The sequence below is a fragment of the Cibotium barometz genome, chromosome 4, assembly GCF_041138505.1.
Source record: "Cibotium barometz isolate CiBa-2024 chromosome 4, ASM4113850v1, whole genome shotgun sequence".
Lineage (NCBI taxonomy): Eukaryota > Viridiplantae > Streptophyta > Polypodiopsida > Cyatheales > Cibotiaceae > Cibotium > Cibotium barometz.
Genome location: NC_141049.1, coordinates 33,436,712 through 33,456,489, shown reverse-complemented (window position 1 = coordinate 33,456,489; position 19,778 = coordinate 33,436,712). Strand labels below are relative to the sequence as shown.

Here is a 19,778-nt window from a genome sequence, read left to right as displayed (position 1 = left end):
TCACTATGTATACCTGTGTGGTCAGTCGATCTCCCATGCTGTAACCGGCGGGTAGCTCTCTCTACCATCGAGGCGGTAAGGTGGTAGGGCGGGGCTCGTGTGGCTGTGGTATGGGCGGTTGCTGAGGGATATGGTAGAGGCTCTTTGCATATGTGTGCCATGTGTGGATCCTCAATCGGGGTACGAGGGCGAGGCTCTCTCAGCCTGCGCCATGCAGTGGTTGTATCTCTGCTCATGAGAAGGTGGTACATATCCCAGTACTATGCCTCCTCATATGCACGCCTCTTAGGCGTGTGAGGGTCCGTATCTATCGGCTCACCTGTCTCTGTGTAATGGTCCCCAGTGCTCTTTGGGCACGGAGGTGTCTGTATAGCTCTCTGCACTATCATCATACCACCGATTATGGGGCATGCTCCCAGATCTATCTGTGTGTGCAATGTGTGTATGATGGGGGAAGCTGCGGGTGGCGGCCGTATGTAGTAGAGATGACATCTGAGTGGTGAGTGTGTCTAGGGGTGACAGGGGATCCATCTGAAGTAGCCCGTCATATACATGATGCAAAGGATTTGCAAAAGAGAGAAATGAAATGTTATATTAACGTCTTCAAAAGGCCAAAGTGACCTATGAGCATCCGGAAGCAGCAACTAGGGAGAGTGGGAAGCTAATGCTACTAGTCAAAATGGGGTACATGGATACATGAATACATGAATATGGGGGAGTACAAAAGTGACAGTGACCTGTCGGCTGCAGCTAGATGTGGAATATGTCCTGGACCTGGCCAACCAGCAGTCGGCCAGTCCATGGGTACTCTCCCAAGCCTTTAAAAGGCGGCCAGTCCATGGGTACTCTCCCAAACCTATAAAAGGCACCAAGGCTCATTGTTATGACAGATTCAGCCCTTGTTGGCTGGGTCATAGAACTAGGCATAGATTAGGTATTTTACCCTTTTCATTGAAGGCAGCCAAAGGCTGCAAATCTGATGTACCTTTTTGTACTATATGGTATATTGAATTCTCAGCTATCTCTCTCTCTCTCTCTCTCTCTCTCTCTCTTCTGTTTGTGTTTTTGCATCAGCATGTTCCAGATGGTGTTTAGGGCTGAAAGAAGACTCCAGAGCTTCTGCATGTAACACACTGCCTATTCGCAGGGGGGGAGGGGGGTGGCCCACTCTCCAGGATCATGGACTATGAGCGATGTCTAGCCCTATTTCTCTTGGAGGTGCGTCGCCACCGAGATAGGCTATGCCAAGCATAGAGACCGATAGGAGACACATCATAGAGAATCCTCACAGAGTATTTTACCTAGACACCACAGGAGGTGACAAGACGGCGCAGGAGGATATTCAGCCCAGGCACACCTGCCAGTGCTTTATCATGAGCACATACTGTCAAATCCCCACCGGATCTCCTCGTGATCGTTCTTGGTACGAGACTCGAATCCTGCAAACAAACGAATGAACAAACAAGCAAGGGGTGCAGGCCTGACTCACCTCCCAACCATGACAGCCGTGGGCAAGCCCACAGTCTTGGCTGTCCCCACCGAGCCACGAGCTGAGCTAACTAGGTTGACGTACCGACCAATCTCCTCCTCGCGACGTCCTATACCGCCACGAAGCTGTCCTCGCGGGCCTCGAGATTGCTGTCGGCCTCGGCTGCATAAAGCAAGTGCACGTCTGCTCACTAGATCCAGGCTCCAAGACCATAGTACTCTCACAAACTCGCGAGACTCTCTATATCACAATAACTAACCTTGGCCACCCTTTTATAGGCTCTTGGCCAGTCATTGGGCGTCCACACTTGGGCGCCCGTCCGTCCATACTTGGGTGCCCGCCCGTTAGTCTATCCCTAACTCAGCTTGTCAATCAGCCTGCCTAGCTCTAAGCTTCCCCAAGCCTCGAAACTAGTCTTGCGTGCATGTAGCACACAGTAGATACACACTGTGTACATGACATACTCCCCTTCCTCTAAGAGCTCACTCCTGAGCTCACTAAAGAGCCAGGGTAATCTCTCTGAAGAGTAGTCAATGTCTCCCATGTAGCGTCCTCCTCAACACAATCCTTCCACTTGATCTTGTATTCCGTGATAAGCGTATTACGCAATCTTCTTTCACGAAATCCAAGAATCTTTTCAGGTTTGTGCGAAACAAATGTCTGTGAAAACAGCAGTATATACAGAAAAACAGCAAGCTTTTTTAACACATACCTTTCTTCGACCTCATCTTCTCTACCTACCGACTTGCTCGTTCACGAGGTATGCTCTGATACCACTGTCAAATCCCCACCGGATCTCCTCGTGATCGTTCTTGGTATGAGACTCGAATCCTGCAAACAAACGAATGAACAAACAAGCAAGGGGTGCAGGCCTGACTCACCTCCCAACCATGACAGCCGTGGGCAAGCCCACAGTCTTGGCTGTCCCCACCGAGCCTCGAGATTGCTGCCGGCCTCGGTTGCATAAAGCAAGTGCATGTCTGCACTAGATCCAGGCTCCAAGACCATAGAGCTCTCACAAACTCGCGAGACTCTCTAAATCACAATAACTAACCTTGGCCACCCTTTTATAGGCTCTTGGCTGGTCATCGAGCGTCCACACTTGGGTGCCCGCCCGTCCATACTTGGGTACCCGCCCGTTAGTCTATCCCTAACTCAGCTCGTCTAGCTCCAAGCTTTCCCAAGCCTCAAAACTAGTCTTGCGTGCGTGTAGCACACGGTAGATACACATTGTGCACATGACACATACCCACGGGGAGTTACTATTGAGAGGGCTCGCCAAATCCAACGGACACAATGACCCCGACCATGGAGGAGAGGCCCTTCTATGCAACAGCTCCAGATCTGAAATCTACTTCAACAACATCAGAACCGTCCTCCCCTAGCAAGGGACGTATCATACCTTATGGATGTGGATAGTAATGGCACACCAAAGCTGACATCATGTATGTACAGCCCAAGGCCCTTGGGCCTTGGGCTTGAGGTAGACAAGTTTTCTTTTATCCATTTCATTTCATCTGTTGCCAGATTTTGTCTCACGACTTTGTAACTTTTTGTCTCATAGACCTTTATGGTCTTTTGAAGACGTTTAATAGAACCTTTTTTTTTTGGGTACAAAATCCTTTTTCCTGCAAGGTCAGGCATCTTACCCCCTTTTGAGAGCAAGCCTCTTCCATGAAATAGTCCAAGCCTGATCATACTAGTCAATATAGTTTTGACATCTGTCTGTGGCTGTCCATGGTTTCGCAACTTCCCAACTAGTGTTTCAATATATGCGTTTTCAACAATGTGCTCAAAGATTTCTTGGTTCTGCCCTATTTTCTGGAGAGTTTGAATAAATCTTTTACTTTTTGTTTGTCTAGTAACGGTGGATAAGATACCTGGCAATGGTGGGGGAGGCAGGGTGCTTCACATGCTCATTTCCATTTTGTATCAGGCTTTTCACTTGTGGGACTAGTAAAGAAGGCGAATCTTTTCTAGTGGAATGGAATGAGAGTGAAGGGGCAATTAAGAGAACATATTCAGGTTTCCGTAAACGCTCTCTGGGGGTTGTACAATTTGATACAACAAGGAATCATTTCCTTGCTGCTGGTGATGAGTTTCAAATCAAGTTCTGGGACATGGACAACACGAACCTGCTAATGACCATTGATGCAGAGTGTGGTTTACCTGTAAGTGGTGAGCTTTAACTGGGTGAAATTGGTATGTTATTCTGTGTACATCTTAGCTAAAGCATAGCCACTGTATGCCTTGCTATATTAGGCAAGTCCCCGTCTTCGATTCAACAAGGAGGGTTCTCTTCTGGCTGTGACTACAAATGAAAATGGAATAAAGATTCTGGCGAATTCAGATGGAATGAGGTTGCTTCGTGCCATTGAGAATCGGGCCTTTGAATCCTCGAGAGCGTCAGTAGAGCCGGTTGCTTCTAAGGTGAAATTTTCAATGTCTATGTAGCAGCAATGCTTTTAGTCAGTATATGAAGCCCTGCTAAGCAATGATGTTTGCATTGCCAGCCTCTTGGTGTAAATGCAATGGTTTCAGTAAGTGCAGCAGCTGTTCCACCTGCTAGTGGTGCTCTCACAGATAGAGTTTCACCTGGTGTCTCAATAGTGGGCCTGGTAAAATACTCACCTAAGTTTGGACGTTTTGAGGAGGTTTTTTCTCGAATCTCACCTGAAGCTAGGGAACTAAGTGCTGTTGTTCTGTTGGCTGGACAGAGCACCATGGACAGCAATCAGACAATAGATGTGAAACCGAGAATCGAGGACCCAGGGGACAAAAGCAAGGTTTGGAAACTGACAGAGATAACAGAACCTGCTCAGTGTCGAACTATGAGGCTTTCTGATAATCTACCAGCAAGCAAGGCATGTACTTTTTCCCATGGCCTCAAGGATACCGAGAAGCTTGGCTTGATGTCTATGCATATAGGTCCAATAGAACAAGTTGGCTCAAATGCTTCAAAATGTTTTTTGTTTGAAAATACTTGCTTTTGGTCTGCCAGGTATCACGCCTGATTTACACTAATGCTGGTGTTGCACTGCTGGCTTTGGCTTCAAATGCTGCTCACAAGCTTTGGAAATGGCAAAGGAGCGACCGTCATCCTTGTGGCAAGGTGTAAATCCACTTGGTGTGAAAACTATTTGCATGTTGTTTTGGTTAGGGGAGTAAAATTTTGCTGATGGAATGTTGACTTGTATACAGGCAACGGCAGCTTTTCCACCACTGCTATGGCAGCCTACCAGTGGCAATCTCATGACAAATGATATAAGTGATACAAATCCCGAAGAGGCTGTCCCATGTATAGCCCTTTCAAAGAACGACTCTTATGTAATGTCTGCTTCTGGTGGAAAAGTGTCTTTATTCAACATGATGACATTCAAGGTTTGCTTTTGTTTTTTAAATTACCTCTCTTTGTTTTATTTGGAAAATCCTAGAAGTGAGCTGTATACTGAGCTTAGAACCCACCCACAAAGAAGGGAACGGGGCTTCTTCCGCCCCATAGGCTACTTCTTGACATGCCCAGTTGGCAGAGCCAAGATATTAACCAGCCCAGCGGGCAGGTCCCGTCAGCACATCAATTTGAAACCTTCTGCAACTTCTACCACACGACTTCATCTCTTAAATTGGTGGGGAGGATTTCTGCCAGCCAAGGTAAGTGAGATCGAAGTGTACCCTCCACGAGGAAGGGCTATGCTATCAAGAGGTTCACGCTGCCTTCTGTCCTCCCGTGCAGAGGCTTGCTTTTGCTTGACTAAGTTATTGTCTCCTTCAATCCCTGCAGGTAATGACAACGTTCATGGCACCTCCTCCTGCTGCAACCTTTTTGGCTTTCCATCCCCAAGATAATAATATCATTGCAATAGGAATGGAGGATTCGACCATACATATATACAATGTTAGAGTGGATGAGGTGAGTACATTGTTTAGATTTGATTCTTGATGGAAGAAGTGATGGAACTCTCAATTTAGAGAAATCTCTGTTGCAGGTGAAAAGCAAGCTGAAGGGTCACACCAAAAGGATATCAGGTCTTGCTTTCTCAAATACATTAAACATACTCGTATCATCGGGTGCTGATGCACAGGTATCTATCAGATTTCTTCTTTTAGATGTTGGCTTGACATGTGTTCTCTGTCTTATTCAAAGTCGTTGCATGTTGGTAGAGTGTATTGTCACTGTTCAACATGCAGCTCATGGGCCTTCCATGTCCTTGTTGCACTTTTAGGTATGTGTATGGACTACTGATGGTTGGGAGAAACGGAAATCAAAGTTTCTCCAAGATCAAGCTGGAAGGTCACCTCCAGCCATGGGAGACACGAGGGTGCAGTTTCACAACGATCAAATACGGTTGTTGGTAGTTCATGAGAGCCAGCTTGCTATTTATGATGCAGCCAAGCTGGAACGTCTTCAGCAGGTTTGCCTACTGGCTGGTTTTTGTATATGGAACGTTCGTGTTTGGGTGTGCGTGTGTTTGGATAGAGGGCTTGGGCTCTCTCTCTCTCTCTCTCTCTCTCTCTCTCTCTCTATGATCCACCATTGTATCAGATCCACCATGATGTAACTTTTGGTCTCATAGGTCATTATGGCCTTTTGAAGACGTTAATATAACATTTCATTTCATTTCATTTCTCTCTCTCTCTCTATGCAGCGTCATCTGGATGCTTTACATGAGTTTGCACATGATAGTGGATTGTCTGTCAACCTTGGCAAAACCAAGGTTATGGTGTTTAACACCACGCCACAGTGGGTTAGGCGATCAGCTTCCACATTTACATATGGGCAGGAGATTGTGAAGTATACAGATGCATATACATATCTTGGGGTAGTATTCAGTGGGCCAGTGTTTTCGATGAGGAGAGCAGCAGAGACTAGATTGACTAGAGCACATGCAGCCCTAGGTGGTTTGGAGAGGATGTGTTCGCAGGTTCAGTTTCAAGAACCTCGAACGAAACTTTGGCTTTTTGACACTCTAGTGACATCAGCTATGCTTTATGGAGTGCAGATATGGGAACCTTCAGTGGACCATCACAGCGTAGGCGGGTGGAGAGGTATGGAGAGGCCTTTGGTATCTATGATTGCTAGGATTATTAGAGCCAAGGCCGTGGTACCTCATGAGATTATTCGAGCAGAGCTGGTGGCTGCCCCTCTGGTGATTGAGGCTCTTACGAGATCAGTCTCCTACATACATGGCTTGTGGGATCTCCCCCGAGACAGATATGCACGCCTCGCCCTGGAGTCCTCCCGACAGTTAGCTTTACAGGGAGACACGGCTTGTTGGTATGGACAGATGACATCTTGGTTCTAGGCACATGGTTTTAGCATGGACAGATTGCCTCCCTTCCAGTATTCTCTGGAGGCACCCTCTCTCACTCTCACACGGACAGAGATTACCAGACTCATCCGTCAGGATTTAGTTCAGCTAGACATTAGGAGGACATGGATACAGCCGACTGAGGAGCTGGGCGCGAAGATGGCTTTCTACAGAGAGCATTTTCTTCAGCTCACAGCAGATGGTTTTGTGATCAGACCCAGTTACAGGGATGTACACTTGTCTCATGCAGTACGATGTGCTATTGGTCAGACTCGCACATCCTCACACCAGCTTGAGATTGAGATTGGCCGATATAGAGGTATACCAGCTGAGGCCAGGATATGCCGAGTATGCCATGGGGAGCCAGAGACAGAGGTGCATTATATATGCCATTGTACTGCATACTATGAGATACGTGGTCGTTTCCACTGTTTATTCAGAGAGGGTTTTGGACCACTTTCCAGAGTCATGGGGTACCAGGACCAGAGGTGTTTGGGATTGTTCTTGCTTGAGCTGCGGAGACATAGAGATAGCCTGCTTAGGCGCACAGAGAGCCAGACTCAGAGGCACATTACAGACTTCTTTAGTCCAGCCATCACTGCGCCAGATGGACCACAGCAGCAGCAGGACATGGATATCGCCCACACCAGAGGTACACTGATTGATCGTGCGATTGAGCTTGGGTGGTCCAGACGCCCACGACTACGGAGGAGGGCATCCCAGCATAGACGGAGGTTGAAGCGGCGGATTCGGATTATTCTTGCGAGGCATGCGAGACACCCAGTCAGGGTGCTGACCATAGCGGATATTGAGGAGATCCGCTAGCGTCCGATGCGGCACATATTATGAGATGGAGGCACCTCCATAGTGTACCCCTCCGTCCCACATGATATTGTATCCCCTCACTATATTCCACTCACCTCCATAGCATACCCCCCCCCTCACTATATTCACACCCTATAAGGGTTTCTATTTACCTTCCATTTCCAGTTTCATTTTCTAGGTGCCAGTAGTATCATCTTTATTTTTCATTTTCTGGATTTTTTTTTAAATAAAAATCCAGACATTGTATCAGATCCACCATGATGTAACTTTTGGTCTCATAGGTCATTATGGCCTTTTGAAGACGTTAATATAACATTTCATTTCATTTCCCCTCCCCCCCCCCCCCCCCCCGTGATCAGGGTGGTTCTTGGTTGGAGTTATTGTTTTTCTTTCCTGAATCAAAACGTGATTTAAGGAACATCAAAATTTCTTCATGATACTTTAAAGAGGATTTTACCTTCCTATCCCAACTTCAGGGTTGAGAGTGTTGGTTTAACCCCGTTTTTTAGATGAGTGAAATCAGATGAGACACCTAAGCACAAGACCTCTAAACCAGAAACCACCTTGTCTTAGCTAGTGTTCGTGGTGATCGTCTTTCATGATAGAAGTGAAAGAGAACCGTATGCTCTAATACGAGTATAATTCCACCAGTCGGTGTGGGGAACACAATGCTAATCAGTACACTTAAATACACTAAGATTTAATGGACAAAAAGCACAATACAAGATTTAATAGACGTGTTCCAGGCAAGTACATGAGGTACCAAACACGATGGAACACCAATCCTCCAAGCATTTATGGGCAGGCACAAGTCCCAATGGAAAGCCAAATCCACAGTATCACATGAGTGGCATCAATCCCCGGCATATGTAGTTGCCATGGATGCCAGTCCAATGTATGTACATAACGAGAAAGCATGGGTGGCCAAATGGTGACATCCGCAAGGGCCTGTCATGGAAGACCTGCTCGAGATCGATGAGCTTTAGCCAAAACATATAGTATTTCACACGGAGAGAAAGCTAATTGGTGACAAGCTTTCCAGGCGATACCTTATGAAATTCAAAAACTATCTTCCTATTGATGCACATGGGGTTAACGAAGAATATACTTCACTGACCATCCATAGCTTCTTGAGGCATACCTCAATGCTTTTCAATTGAGGATAACTGTTTAGAAGCCGGGGGGAATATGTCTCCATCTGGCCATCCAAATGGTCCTTTCCAGTCTCGTGCCATTTTACGAGTTTTTAGGCAACCTTTGTGCCACCCGTATTGAGGCCAGTGTGTGGAACCTAGTGTCTGGAATCCTAGTTTTTGTGCTTGTTTTGTATAGCCAGTGTGTGCATCTAAACGTCCAGGATCCTAGTTCCATGCTTTTTGATGAGCTTGACATGTGCCGAAAAATGCCAGTGCTTTACTTGTTCCATGACCGTGAGATTTTTTCATAACAAGGTTGAACATGCACACATATTAGTATGTTTGAAACTGTATTCACATGAACTGTTTTCGTGTGGCTGCCTGATATGGATGTCCAGTTCACGGGCGTGGGATGCCTACTTGTGAACCGTGTGAATGCCCTGTATTTTGACATGTTTTGTGGCGTGTGAACAAGTGGTAAGTGAACCTAAAACCTTTGTTTTAATTTATTAAAATGCATTGTAATGTTTATAACCTTTGCAGGTTCACACACATTAAAGTTTGGGTGGAAATTTATTAAAGTGTTCGGGTCTCAAATTGGTGGGCACCTTGGTGGCCATGGAGTGTGGGACGGGCACCTAGTAAGTGGGAGGTGACCTCCCAAGTGTCAAAGGGTGGGTGTGGGCACTCAAGTGAGCATGGACGACGTCTTCCTCCCTCTCCGCAAGCTTAATGCTATCTTCTTTGCACAAAGGCTCTCCATCATTTTTCCTCATATGGCAGTCTACACTCATCCATTTGCAAAATAGAGCACATATCTCTGATCCTCATCAGAAGGCGACCTGTAACACCCCTCCATTCTTGTTTTCTAGCTACTTCACTTGGGCGACTTGAATGGCTGCCATGTCATCATCCGATTGATGTTTGACTGCTGTACGGCCTCCTTGTGCTGCCCCTCATTAGCCCTGTCAGTGGCCGGCCTGTTTGAGCTAGTTGACCCCTTATGGGAGCTCGGCAAGTTGTTTCAGAGCTGTTCCCATCCATAGTGCTTGTTTGTGCTTGTGGGTGGCGCTCGTGACCAATCCATTGGTGTTTAGGTAACAAGCATTCATCTAGGTATATAATTCAGTCGTATTAGTGGACATGCAGATTTGGGCATGTTCCTAGATTCATCTAGGTATATAATTCAGCCATATTAGCGGACATGCAAATTTCACATTGTGAAGTTTTCGTCCGAGCTGCGGCTAGTTGATATTGTGCTTATTCTTTCTATCTTTAGCGGTGCGTTTGCCCTATCAACTACTTATTTGCTATACTAATTCTTTCTATTTGCTACTTCCCTTAGTGCTAGGCTTCATTATGGCTGAGTCTGCCTTGCATCTCCGGAGGTTTGACAGAAACTCAGTACGAAGCGCTTTGTGTGAATATATGCTCTTATGTGTGTGGGTGTGTGTGGAGTGCGTGTGTGAACATATCTTGATTCAGAGTTCTACACCTACTATTGGGCATTGATGACGTTAGTGGGGATGTCCTAGTATCTAGTCCATACTATGCATAATGGAGTTGATAGTTATATAGTCTTGTGGGTTGACTACCATGAGTATATAACATGCACATTCCTAAAAGGTGAATTTGAGCATGTCCTGGATTCATCTAGGTATATAAACAAGCATTCATCTACGACTCCATTGTTGCCTGGTTTTGTGCCCAAGAGTGGTTGCAACATGCATTCGGACTAGATATGAGGCTGGATATGGACGGTAGGACTCACATTTGGGGCAGCCGGACACAAGGACAAACAGGGCGGACAATAAGATGCCCAAGATCTCCTAGTGTATTAGGTTTTAGTCTCGTCTTCCATGTGACTGCAAGATTAGTAGGGATTAGCGCCAATCATCACTAGTTTAGTATTAATCCAAAGATTAAGCCTTCCAATGTTAGGGCCAGTGACAATACGTTAGAGGTTTTGGCGGAAGGGCACACATTAAAGTAGTTTGGCTCGACAATATATTCTTACAAGAGTATTCGACTTTTTTTTTTTCCGAGAAAAGATCCTTTCATTAGTTATATAAAAAACGCCCGTAGGGCTACACAAGATCCTCTCTGCTAATAAGAAAACAGAGCAGAGAACAAAGCAAGGCAGCCAGGGAGACTCTCCCTAGGTGCTGAAAAATACAAGAATCAGTACAAAGAACTGAGAGGCTATATCATACACTAGAAGGGGGGAAAAGCCAAACAGGTGGCCTGTAGTGCCAACGGGGGGACCCCACGTGTAGGGTATAGAAGGGGCCGCTGCGCCAAGTGGTGTGAAAGGCCTGGCACCGCAAGATCGCCTCATCCGAGTCGCCCCGGATGCGGTCGTACTGTCCTCGCAGGGTGTGGATGAGCTCTTGCCAGATAGCCCGAACTATCTCTGCTAGTGGCTCCGGTCTCCCCTCAAAGGCCCTGAAACACCGGACCCTCCAGGTCAACCATATGGTGAGGCTACTGAGGAGCTTCCATCGTAGATCCCTCTCCTGTGTCCAGCCGGCGGACGAGAAGTCCGGTGAAGGAACAAGGCGAGGCTGGCCCCTAATGAATCTGATGGCCTGGCTGTCCTGCTCCGTCTCATAGTCCATAGCAGGTCCTGACGAAGTCGACCAAGCAGCGGCACCCCACGTATACATCCCCTCTGGAGCGAGGGGGGCCAGAATGCGCAGCATCCATAGCCAAATCTGTTGCGCCTGAGGGCAGTCCCATAGGCAATGTCTTTGTGTCTCCATAGGGTGGCCGCATCGGACGCAGGCTGCCGGAAGACCGTTGTAGACAAGCCAGGTGCCAACTGCCGAACCCCTGTGGTGGCCAGCCACTGGAAAGTCGAGATCCTGCGTGCCTGTCGACTAGCCCAGAGCGTGGTCCAAAAGTCCTCTAGGAACTCCGGTGGGAGCCCCTGAAGCCGCCAGTGCCCCGATGTAGCTGGAGAGACCATCCTCCTCGCTGTCAAAATATGTCGCCCCAACCGAACAGTGTACTGGAAAAAGGTGATCTCTGTGGCCTCAAGGGATGCATAAGGATCATGCCACTCATACTCGCTAGGGTCCCACTGAAGCCGGGCCAAGGGGCGCGTTGCATATGCCCATATACGCCAATCAGAGTCCACCTCTGCAGGGTCTGGGTCAATATGCCACTTCTGAGAAGCGGCGGCCACCACCCGTATCCTCTGAAAGATGCACTCTGCAACCAAAGGCGACTCCACCTCCACTCTCTGAAGTCTGTCCTCATCCTGGATCTCATAGTAGAGGCATCTGCCATCCTCAGTGCAAGCTCTGACAGCAATCAGGATCTCCAACTGAGTAAAGGGTCCCATCCATCGTGGGGCCACGGGCTCAAGAGGCGTGAACCACTCCTCTGTGAGTGCCTCCTGAATGTCATCCCTCATAATCAACCCCCCTCTGAAGTGACCTAGCCTCTCCACCTGGATCTCCTCTGGAAGACTGCAGAAGGCCTGCCAGTCTCCAAAACTGCGTGCTAGGCCTGCCGCCAGTGATCCCTAGGCTAGACGAGGCCGAGAACCCAGCATATGACCTTGCTCTGTGCGAACCACTGGGCTCCAGATGAGCGGTTGTCTGGCCCGCTCCTCATCACAAGAAGGAGGTCTCTGAGAGAGCCCCGGTCTCAGCAGCTCCCAAGCTCTCAGGATGCTCAAGGCAAATCTGTCCTCCCATCCTCTACTAAGGCCTGTCCTCCTCATCTCCGTGAAGATCCATCGTATCTCTGGTGCCCAAGTGCCCCTTGCTGGGGGAGCTCGAGCCTGCAGCCGCCGCTGCAAAAGTAGCTCTTTCCAAGGCTCAGCGCTTGGAAGCAGCCCTCGAACAATAAGCTTCCCCAATAAGGCTCTACTCTGATCAACTGGATCTATAATGCCCAAGCCTCCTTGGGCCATCGGAAGTGTAATATGAATGGGAGAAGAAGAATTAGGGTTAGGTTAGAGTTCATGTGGGAGACATACACAGAGAAACAAGGGAGAGAGAGAGAGAGAGAGAGAGTTGTGGGGATAAGTCAACTCACCAAGATGAGTGTGTGACTCCCCTATCACACATGTATATTGCACTAGTACACATAGTGCACTTAGTACATTACCACCTTAGAGCCTCTGGCAACAACCAGTGAGCCCTTACTAATCTTCCACTTTCCACGACCAAATGTGGTAACATAATCAGCATCATCAAGCTGTCCAGTAGAAAGCAGGTTCTTCTTAATCTCAGGCACATGCCTGATATCATGGAGCATAAGCTGTGAGCCATCTGAAAACACAAGCCTCACATCACCTCTGCCAAGAATCTTGCATGCATGGTAATCACCCAAATAAACCACTCCTTCATTGCCAGCAGTATACCTGACAAACAAGTCTCTGCAACCTGTGACATGAAAGGAGGCACTTGAATCAATGATCCATGAGTGCATACCATGACCAGCTGTAAGAAGTGAATGGGCATCAAGTGAAGATGTAAATAGGACCTCATCCTCACTGTCACCTGCATGTGACACATTGATTTCTTCAATCTTGACTCCACTTTTGCCCTTTGGCTTTACATCTTTGGCTTCATCTTTGTCTTTGTCTTTGCCTTTTCCCTTTTCCTTTTGATCATTTTTCCATTTGTAGCATTGCTTTTTGATATGTCCCTTCTTGCCACAATAATGGCATTCCAAGTCCTTTTTGGAGCGAGACTTGCTCCTTCCCCGTTCTTGGCTTTTACCCCTTTGCTGGGATCTCCCACGTGCATTCATTGCATTGGACTTTCCAACAGAGTTGTTTTTCCTGTTCATCTGTTCTTGAAGAAGAGCACCCTCAACATCTGCATATGACAGCACAGCATTCGAATTGCTAGTGGCTGTCCTGAATGTGTCCCAACTCTCTGGCAAAGTGCATAAGAGAAAAGTGGCTTTGAACTCATCGTCCATTGCCAACTTTTGATTTATAACTTGGCTGACAATACCATTAAACTCATTTAGATGGGCTGCCATAGACGCCCCTTCCTTCATCTGAAGACCTATGAGTTTCTTCAACCAATACACTTTGCTTGAGGCACTTTGCTGGGCATACAAGTCCTGCAATCTCTGCCACATTCCCCAAGCTGTCTTCTCTTCACGAATGCTGAAAAGTAAAGAGTCTGACACAGACAACATGATAGTAGATCTTGCCAGCTCATCCATATCTTCCCACTCTTCAGCAGTAAGAGAAGCGGGCTTTACACCCCTTTCTTTGATAGGCTTGTGCTGCTTCTTCTGGAGCAACACATTATAGCACTGGGTTTGCCAAATATCATAGTTATGTGAGCCTTCAAGCTTCTTGATGTGAAGCAATGAAGAGCTCTCACCTGTGGTTGCCATAGCAATATGCAACCTGTCAATGCCTGACTCCCTGCAAAATGTGCAAACACTGCACCAAAAGCACACAAAGTGCTCACAGTTGTTCTCCCAAGCTTTATCTCCCACTGCGGAAGCACAAATGCAACTTTTCTCCCACTTTTTGTGATGAAATCACCAAAATCTGGTTGCTGCAGATTTAGGACAGCACCTTAAATGTGCTCTCTTGCCCTTCCAAAGTACTGTACAGCAGTACTAAGTGCTCACCTGTGATGTACCAAACCTGTACCGGCAAGTACAGCAACTGAAATTGAACCTTTTGGTCACTCAAAACAGTGTACAGCCATGCCAAAACTTGCACAAAGCTGTGCCAAATCTGTACCAGCAGGTACAGTAGCAATAAATGCTCTCCTGGCTGTCCAAATGAGTGAAAATCAGACTTTTATAGTCCCGAACACTGCATACAACAGTCCCGAACAGAAATTGGGCAAAAGCCCCTTGACTGCAAGCTGATTTCTGAGGATTCAAGGCATAAATGTCTTGCCTGCTGCTTTGCCAAGCTTAACAAGCATAAAATCTTGAAAAGCCCCTTGATTTAAGATCAATTGCTGATCATACATGGTACATTGACGCACATGAAGGCATCCAGAGTCTTTGCGATGCTTCCCCCTGGCCACATATACATCAAATACATGAAACCCCCTTGATTTACAGGCACATTGAGTGCTTGTCAGGCATCAACACATTGTCCATAGCATCAAATGCGATTGCCTGCATGGAAATCAATTCAATCGGCACAAAAGCCCCTTGATTTGCACTGCAATTTGCTGCAATTTTGCCCAAATGTGCGATTTCTCACATCATACAGCATGTATGAATGTTTAATTGCACAATTACATCAAAAGCCCCAAATTCCGACTGTTGGAACATGAAGTCAAGGTGTCCTAGTGTGTACTAGGAACTAGTCTTTGTGTGTGAGTTGCCATGTGGCACTCTTTCTATTATCCCATATAGTTGGGTGTCAGTGTAACACTTGTACTTCACTTCTATATAAGTGAGGTCTCTATCATGAATAGATCATCCAGCAAGCTCTCAAGTCTTTTTATGAACACAAGTCTCAATCTTGTGGCCTAACTGAACTTGAGTCTATGTCTGAGTAGTTAGCTTCTTCATCATGCTTGTCTTTGTGTTCTTTCCGCCTTAGCTTAGCCTTGCTCAGTTCTTCCTGCTTTCTAATCTAGCTTAGCAGTAGCTTCCATGTTCCTTCATGTGGTATCAGAGCCACGCTACCCTCGTCGTCACGTTGCCTCGTCTTCCTCCTTCTAGCCTTGATGCTGCCCTGATTCTCTTCTCCTTGCCTCGTCATTAGCCTCGTCATCTTTGCCTCAAATCTGCCCGCCATTGCCTGCATTCTACCAGCCATAAGCTGCCCCAGATCTGCGCCATTTTCTTCTCCAGATCTGCGCCATTCTCCACTGGAAATCTGCCCCACATATGTGCCACATTGCCTGAGATCTGCCCTCTATTTCTGCCCCAAAATCTGCGCCACATTTCCAGCCATCTGCCTCAGCATCTTCCCATGAATCAGCCCGCCATTTTCAGTTCACTGTCTGCGTGTATGGGAGCTGCGTATTGCTAATCTTCATTTCGAGTTGGGATATCTCTCAGATTGATTCATCATGATGAATCCTCACGCTGCCATTGAGAAGTTCAATGGCCAAGGATTCCACACCTGGCAAATGAAGATCAAGTTCCACTTGATGAAGCACAATCTGTGGAATCTGGTCAAGGGAACTTCTTCATCAAACGAGAAGGAGAAGGAAAAGGAACCTCAACGTCTCGAGCAAGCATTCGCAATCATTGCATTGGGTCTTGGAGACAATTATCTGCATCACATCTCTGATCTTGAAAACCCTGCTGACGCTTGGAATGTGCTTGACCACTTATTTGGTGCAAGTAGCAAGCATTCAAAGTTGTCACTCAAGATTGAATTCTTTGAGTTAGATCTAAAACCTGGAGCACCTTTGGATGCTCATATCAACAAAATGCGAAGCCTAATGAATCAATTGGCTTCCGTTCACTCTCCGGTGACAGAAGATGATGCTATGGCAGTGCTTCTCAAAAGCATGCCTGAAGATTATGACAACTTGGTCACGACACTGAAATATGGTCCCGATCCTTCATTTGAAGGGATCATAAGTGCATTGCAGGAAGAAGAAAGGAAGCGGGAGAAGCGAAAGGATCACCAAGTGGAGGGAGAACAAGCTTTGGCAACCAAGTTCAAAAGGATTTCTTTTAAAGCTTGTAGACATTGTGGCAAAAACAATCATGATGAGAAAGATTGTTTTCGCATCAAGCCATGTGGGATTTGTGGCAAGAATGGCCACTCTGAAAGTAACTGTTTCTCAAAGAAAAATTCAGCAAATATGGTGGAGGACACAAGTGATGAAAAAGCATATATGGTAGATGATAAAGATTTCTGTTTCTAGGGTTCCCTGCCTGGATCATGTTTCCAAAAAGGATTTTTGTAAACCTGTTGCAACCGCTATGAGTATGCAAGGGTATCTTGTCTTATCTGTTTGAACCTCTCAGAGGTATCTATTATATTTTGTGTGTTTGTCCTGGTATATCCCATATTCTGTACCTACCCAAGGATGTCCAACTTGCATGAGAGACTAGAGCCGTGGATTTATCCTTGACCAGAGACCCTGGCATGAGAGACCATGAGCCTATGATTTATCCTTGCAGTATGAGGCATTTCCTTGAGGGGGGATTTGTTGGGTATATCAAGGAACTGCATCTTTTATAAACTCATGATATCACTCACCTTTCCTTCATGGGGGGGTGTTGGAACATGAAGTCAAGGTGTCCTAGTGTGTACTAGGAACTAGTCTTTGTGTGTGAGTTGCCATGTGGCACTCTTTCTATTATCCCATATAGTTGGGTGTCAGTGTAACACTTGTACTTCACTTCTATATAAGTGAGGTCTCTATCATGAATAGATCATCCAGCAAGCTCTCAAGTCTTTTTATGAACACAAGTCTCAATCTTGTGGCCTAACTGAACTTGAGTCTATGTCTGAGTAGTTAGCTTCTTCATCATGCTTGTCTTTGTGTTCTTTCCGCCTTAGCTTAGCCTTGCTCAGTTCTTCCTGCTTTCTAATCTAGCTTAGCAGTAGCTTCCATGTTCCTTCACCGACATCCAATTTCCTGCAAATTGATCCTGATTGTGACCAATGTCACCCAATTTTGCCAATTTTGCTCAAAATTGAGCAATTCGGCACCTGTACCTGCTCAATTAATGATTGTACCTACTCAATTGCAAATCCCAAAAAAAAATTTGAGGCAAATACCTTGTAATTTTCTGATTTTTCTTTTTTGTTGTAGGGAAGGGGGTGATGATGCTGCTGCTGTGCAGGTGGGCAATTGAAGGAGCTGATGCTGCTTCAGTCAAAGATGAAGCCAAAGGTAGTGAGGAGAGCTTTGTTGCAGATGACAATAGCGACGGATGACAGAGAGGCTGAGGGCTCCGACTGTTCCAAGCTACCGACTGCTAGTTGGTGAGGCGAGTTGCAATGGAACGCAGCACCAAAAAAGCGCCGACCCGACTCCTCCAGCTACGCGTTGGTGAGGCGAGGTTGCGATGGAACGCAGCACCAAAAAAGCGCCGATGACGAGTTGTACGCTCCGTTGCTCTTCCTACTCGCTCGCCTGCCGACCGACGGAGCTCTTACGCCTTGGCTTACGTGTCCGCCTAATGCGTTGCTTCCCTTACGGCTTCGCCGTGCTGCTAGGTGGCCTTCGCACTACGGGTTCGCTACGAGCTCGCCTTCACGATTACACGCCTGCCTTGGCCTAGCGCAGGTAGCGAACCATCACGTCGCCACTTTGCCTTCTTCTCCACCTGCGCCTGCCCTTCTACGTGCCCGAGCTGCCACCTCTCGCGACTGTTGCCTTGTGGCTAATGCTACACGTAGCTCTGCCACGTCAACTTAATCGACCTGCTTCAGCTTGTAATGGGAGCCTACAAATACAGCATATAGAGCCGTCAATTTTGCTGCCCTGCACTGAAGGTGTGTGAAGCAAAGGCTACAGAGATGAAACCAGTGGCACTTGCTGCTAGCTTTGATACCAGTTGAATGGGAGAAGAAGAATTAGGGTTAGGTTAGAGTTCATGTGGGAGACATACACAGAGAAACAAGGGAGAGAGAGAGAGAGAGAGTTGTGGGGATAAGTCAACTCACCAAGATGAGTGTGTGACTCCCCTATCACACATGTATATATTAAAAGTACTAAGTGTACTATGTACTATAACTTATGGGCTTGTACACACTATAAGGGTGGGCATAATGCCTTTATCCCAACATAATAATTGCCCAAGCAACCTTTGCCCTGGCTGGCTGACCATCCCGCCCAGACCAAAGAAAGTTCCTGATCAGCCTCTGTACCTGGCTGATACAAGAGCTCGAGAAGATCCAGCAAGACGTAATGTACCACATGGTCGCTAAAAGCACTTGATTTGCCACCACCACTCTCCCAGCCAAGGATAGCCGAGCTGTACTTCAATACAAAAGCTTCTTTCGAATGCTCAGAAGAAGCAGGGCAATCTGCTGCTCAGGTGACAAATCTAGTCCAATCTGGCATCCCAAATATCGCACTGCTGTGCCAAGAGGAATCCATCTAAAACCCGGGTCTGGACTCCATGCCGGAGTGGGAGCGCTACTGATCCAAAAGGCCACTGTCTTGCGCCAATTGATCAATGCTCCCGAAGCTGCACTAAAAACCTGGAGCGATTGCTCTGCCCGCTGAAGATTGGCCTCCTGGCCATGCAAAAATAAACCCGTGTCATCAGCAAACTCAGCATCGAGCAGGTACTCCCCCCTGACTGGGAGCTGGAGTCCTCTCAAACCAACCTCCTCTGCCGCCGTCAGATACATGCTCATAGCCTCCGCAAAGAAGAGAAAAAGAAACGGGGCGAGAGGACACCCCTGGCAGACTGATCTGGTCAACTCAAAACTCGCCCCCCTTCCTCCTGCAATCAGCACCTGGCTACGAGCTGTGGAATATAGAGCCGCCACCCCTCGAATCCAACCTGGCTCAAAGCCCAGGCGAAGCATAGTGCCCTCTAAGAAACCCCAATCAACTCTATCGTATGCCTTCTCAAAATCGAGAAGCATCACGACCAAGTCCTCACCAAGAAATCTAGCTCGAGCTATCGCCTCCCAGAAGGTGAAAATGTTGTCAAGGATACTCTGCTCCTTGACGAATCCTGTCTGGGTAGCATGAATCAACTCCCCCAAGAAGGGCTGGATCCTCAAACTCAAGGCCTTTGCAAGACCTTGTAGACAGTATTGAGGATCGTAATAGGCCTCGAATGCCGGATATCATCTGATACTCCCTCCCCCTTGGGGATAAGAAAGATCAAGCCCTCTGTAAAGCTTTGTGGCATCACCCTAGTGTCCAAAACATACTGAAAGCCCCTGCGGAGGTCTGGCCCCAAAAGGTCCCAATAGCGCATAAAAAAGGCAGGCGTCAATCCGTCCTCCCCTAGGCAACTATGGCGCGGAAGGACCCTCAAGGCCTCAGCAAGCTCAACCTCTGAGAGAGGCTCACCCAGAACTGTACGCATACGATCTGTGACCCTCCTCTGCACATGGGCCCACACAGTCTGCCT

The 19,778-nt window shown here is 47.2% G+C and overlaps 1 protein-coding gene across 3 annotated transcripts in view; it reads left to right on the top strand.

Annotated features, from left to right (window-relative positions):
- LOC147639172 (protein TOPLESS-RELATED PROTEIN 2-like) overlaps positions 1-19,778 on the top strand; it is a 48,083-nt gene that overhangs the window by 17,820 nt on the left and 10,485 nt on the right. For 2 of the 3 annotated variants that reach the window (XM_086788060.1, XM_086788054.1), the window contains exons 15-23: positions 3,426-3,660; positions 3,752-3,919; positions 4,003-4,107; positions 4,207-4,353; positions 4,491-4,601; positions 4,691-4,870; positions 5,271-5,399; positions 5,476-5,571; positions 5,713-5,901. In XM_086788060.1, the coding sequence (XP_086644186.1) occupies positions 3,426-3,660; positions 3,752-3,919; positions 4,003-4,107; positions 4,207-4,353; positions 4,491-4,601; positions 4,691-4,870; positions 5,271-5,399; positions 5,476-5,571; positions 5,713-5,901 (1,360 nt within the window). The remainder of the gene's footprint in view (positions 1-3,425; positions 3,661-3,751; positions 3,920-4,002; positions 4,108-4,206; positions 4,354-4,490; positions 4,602-4,690; positions 4,871-5,270; positions 5,400-5,475; positions 5,572-5,712; positions 5,902-19,778) is intronic. The other variant, XM_086788062.1, reaches the window with a different exon arrangement.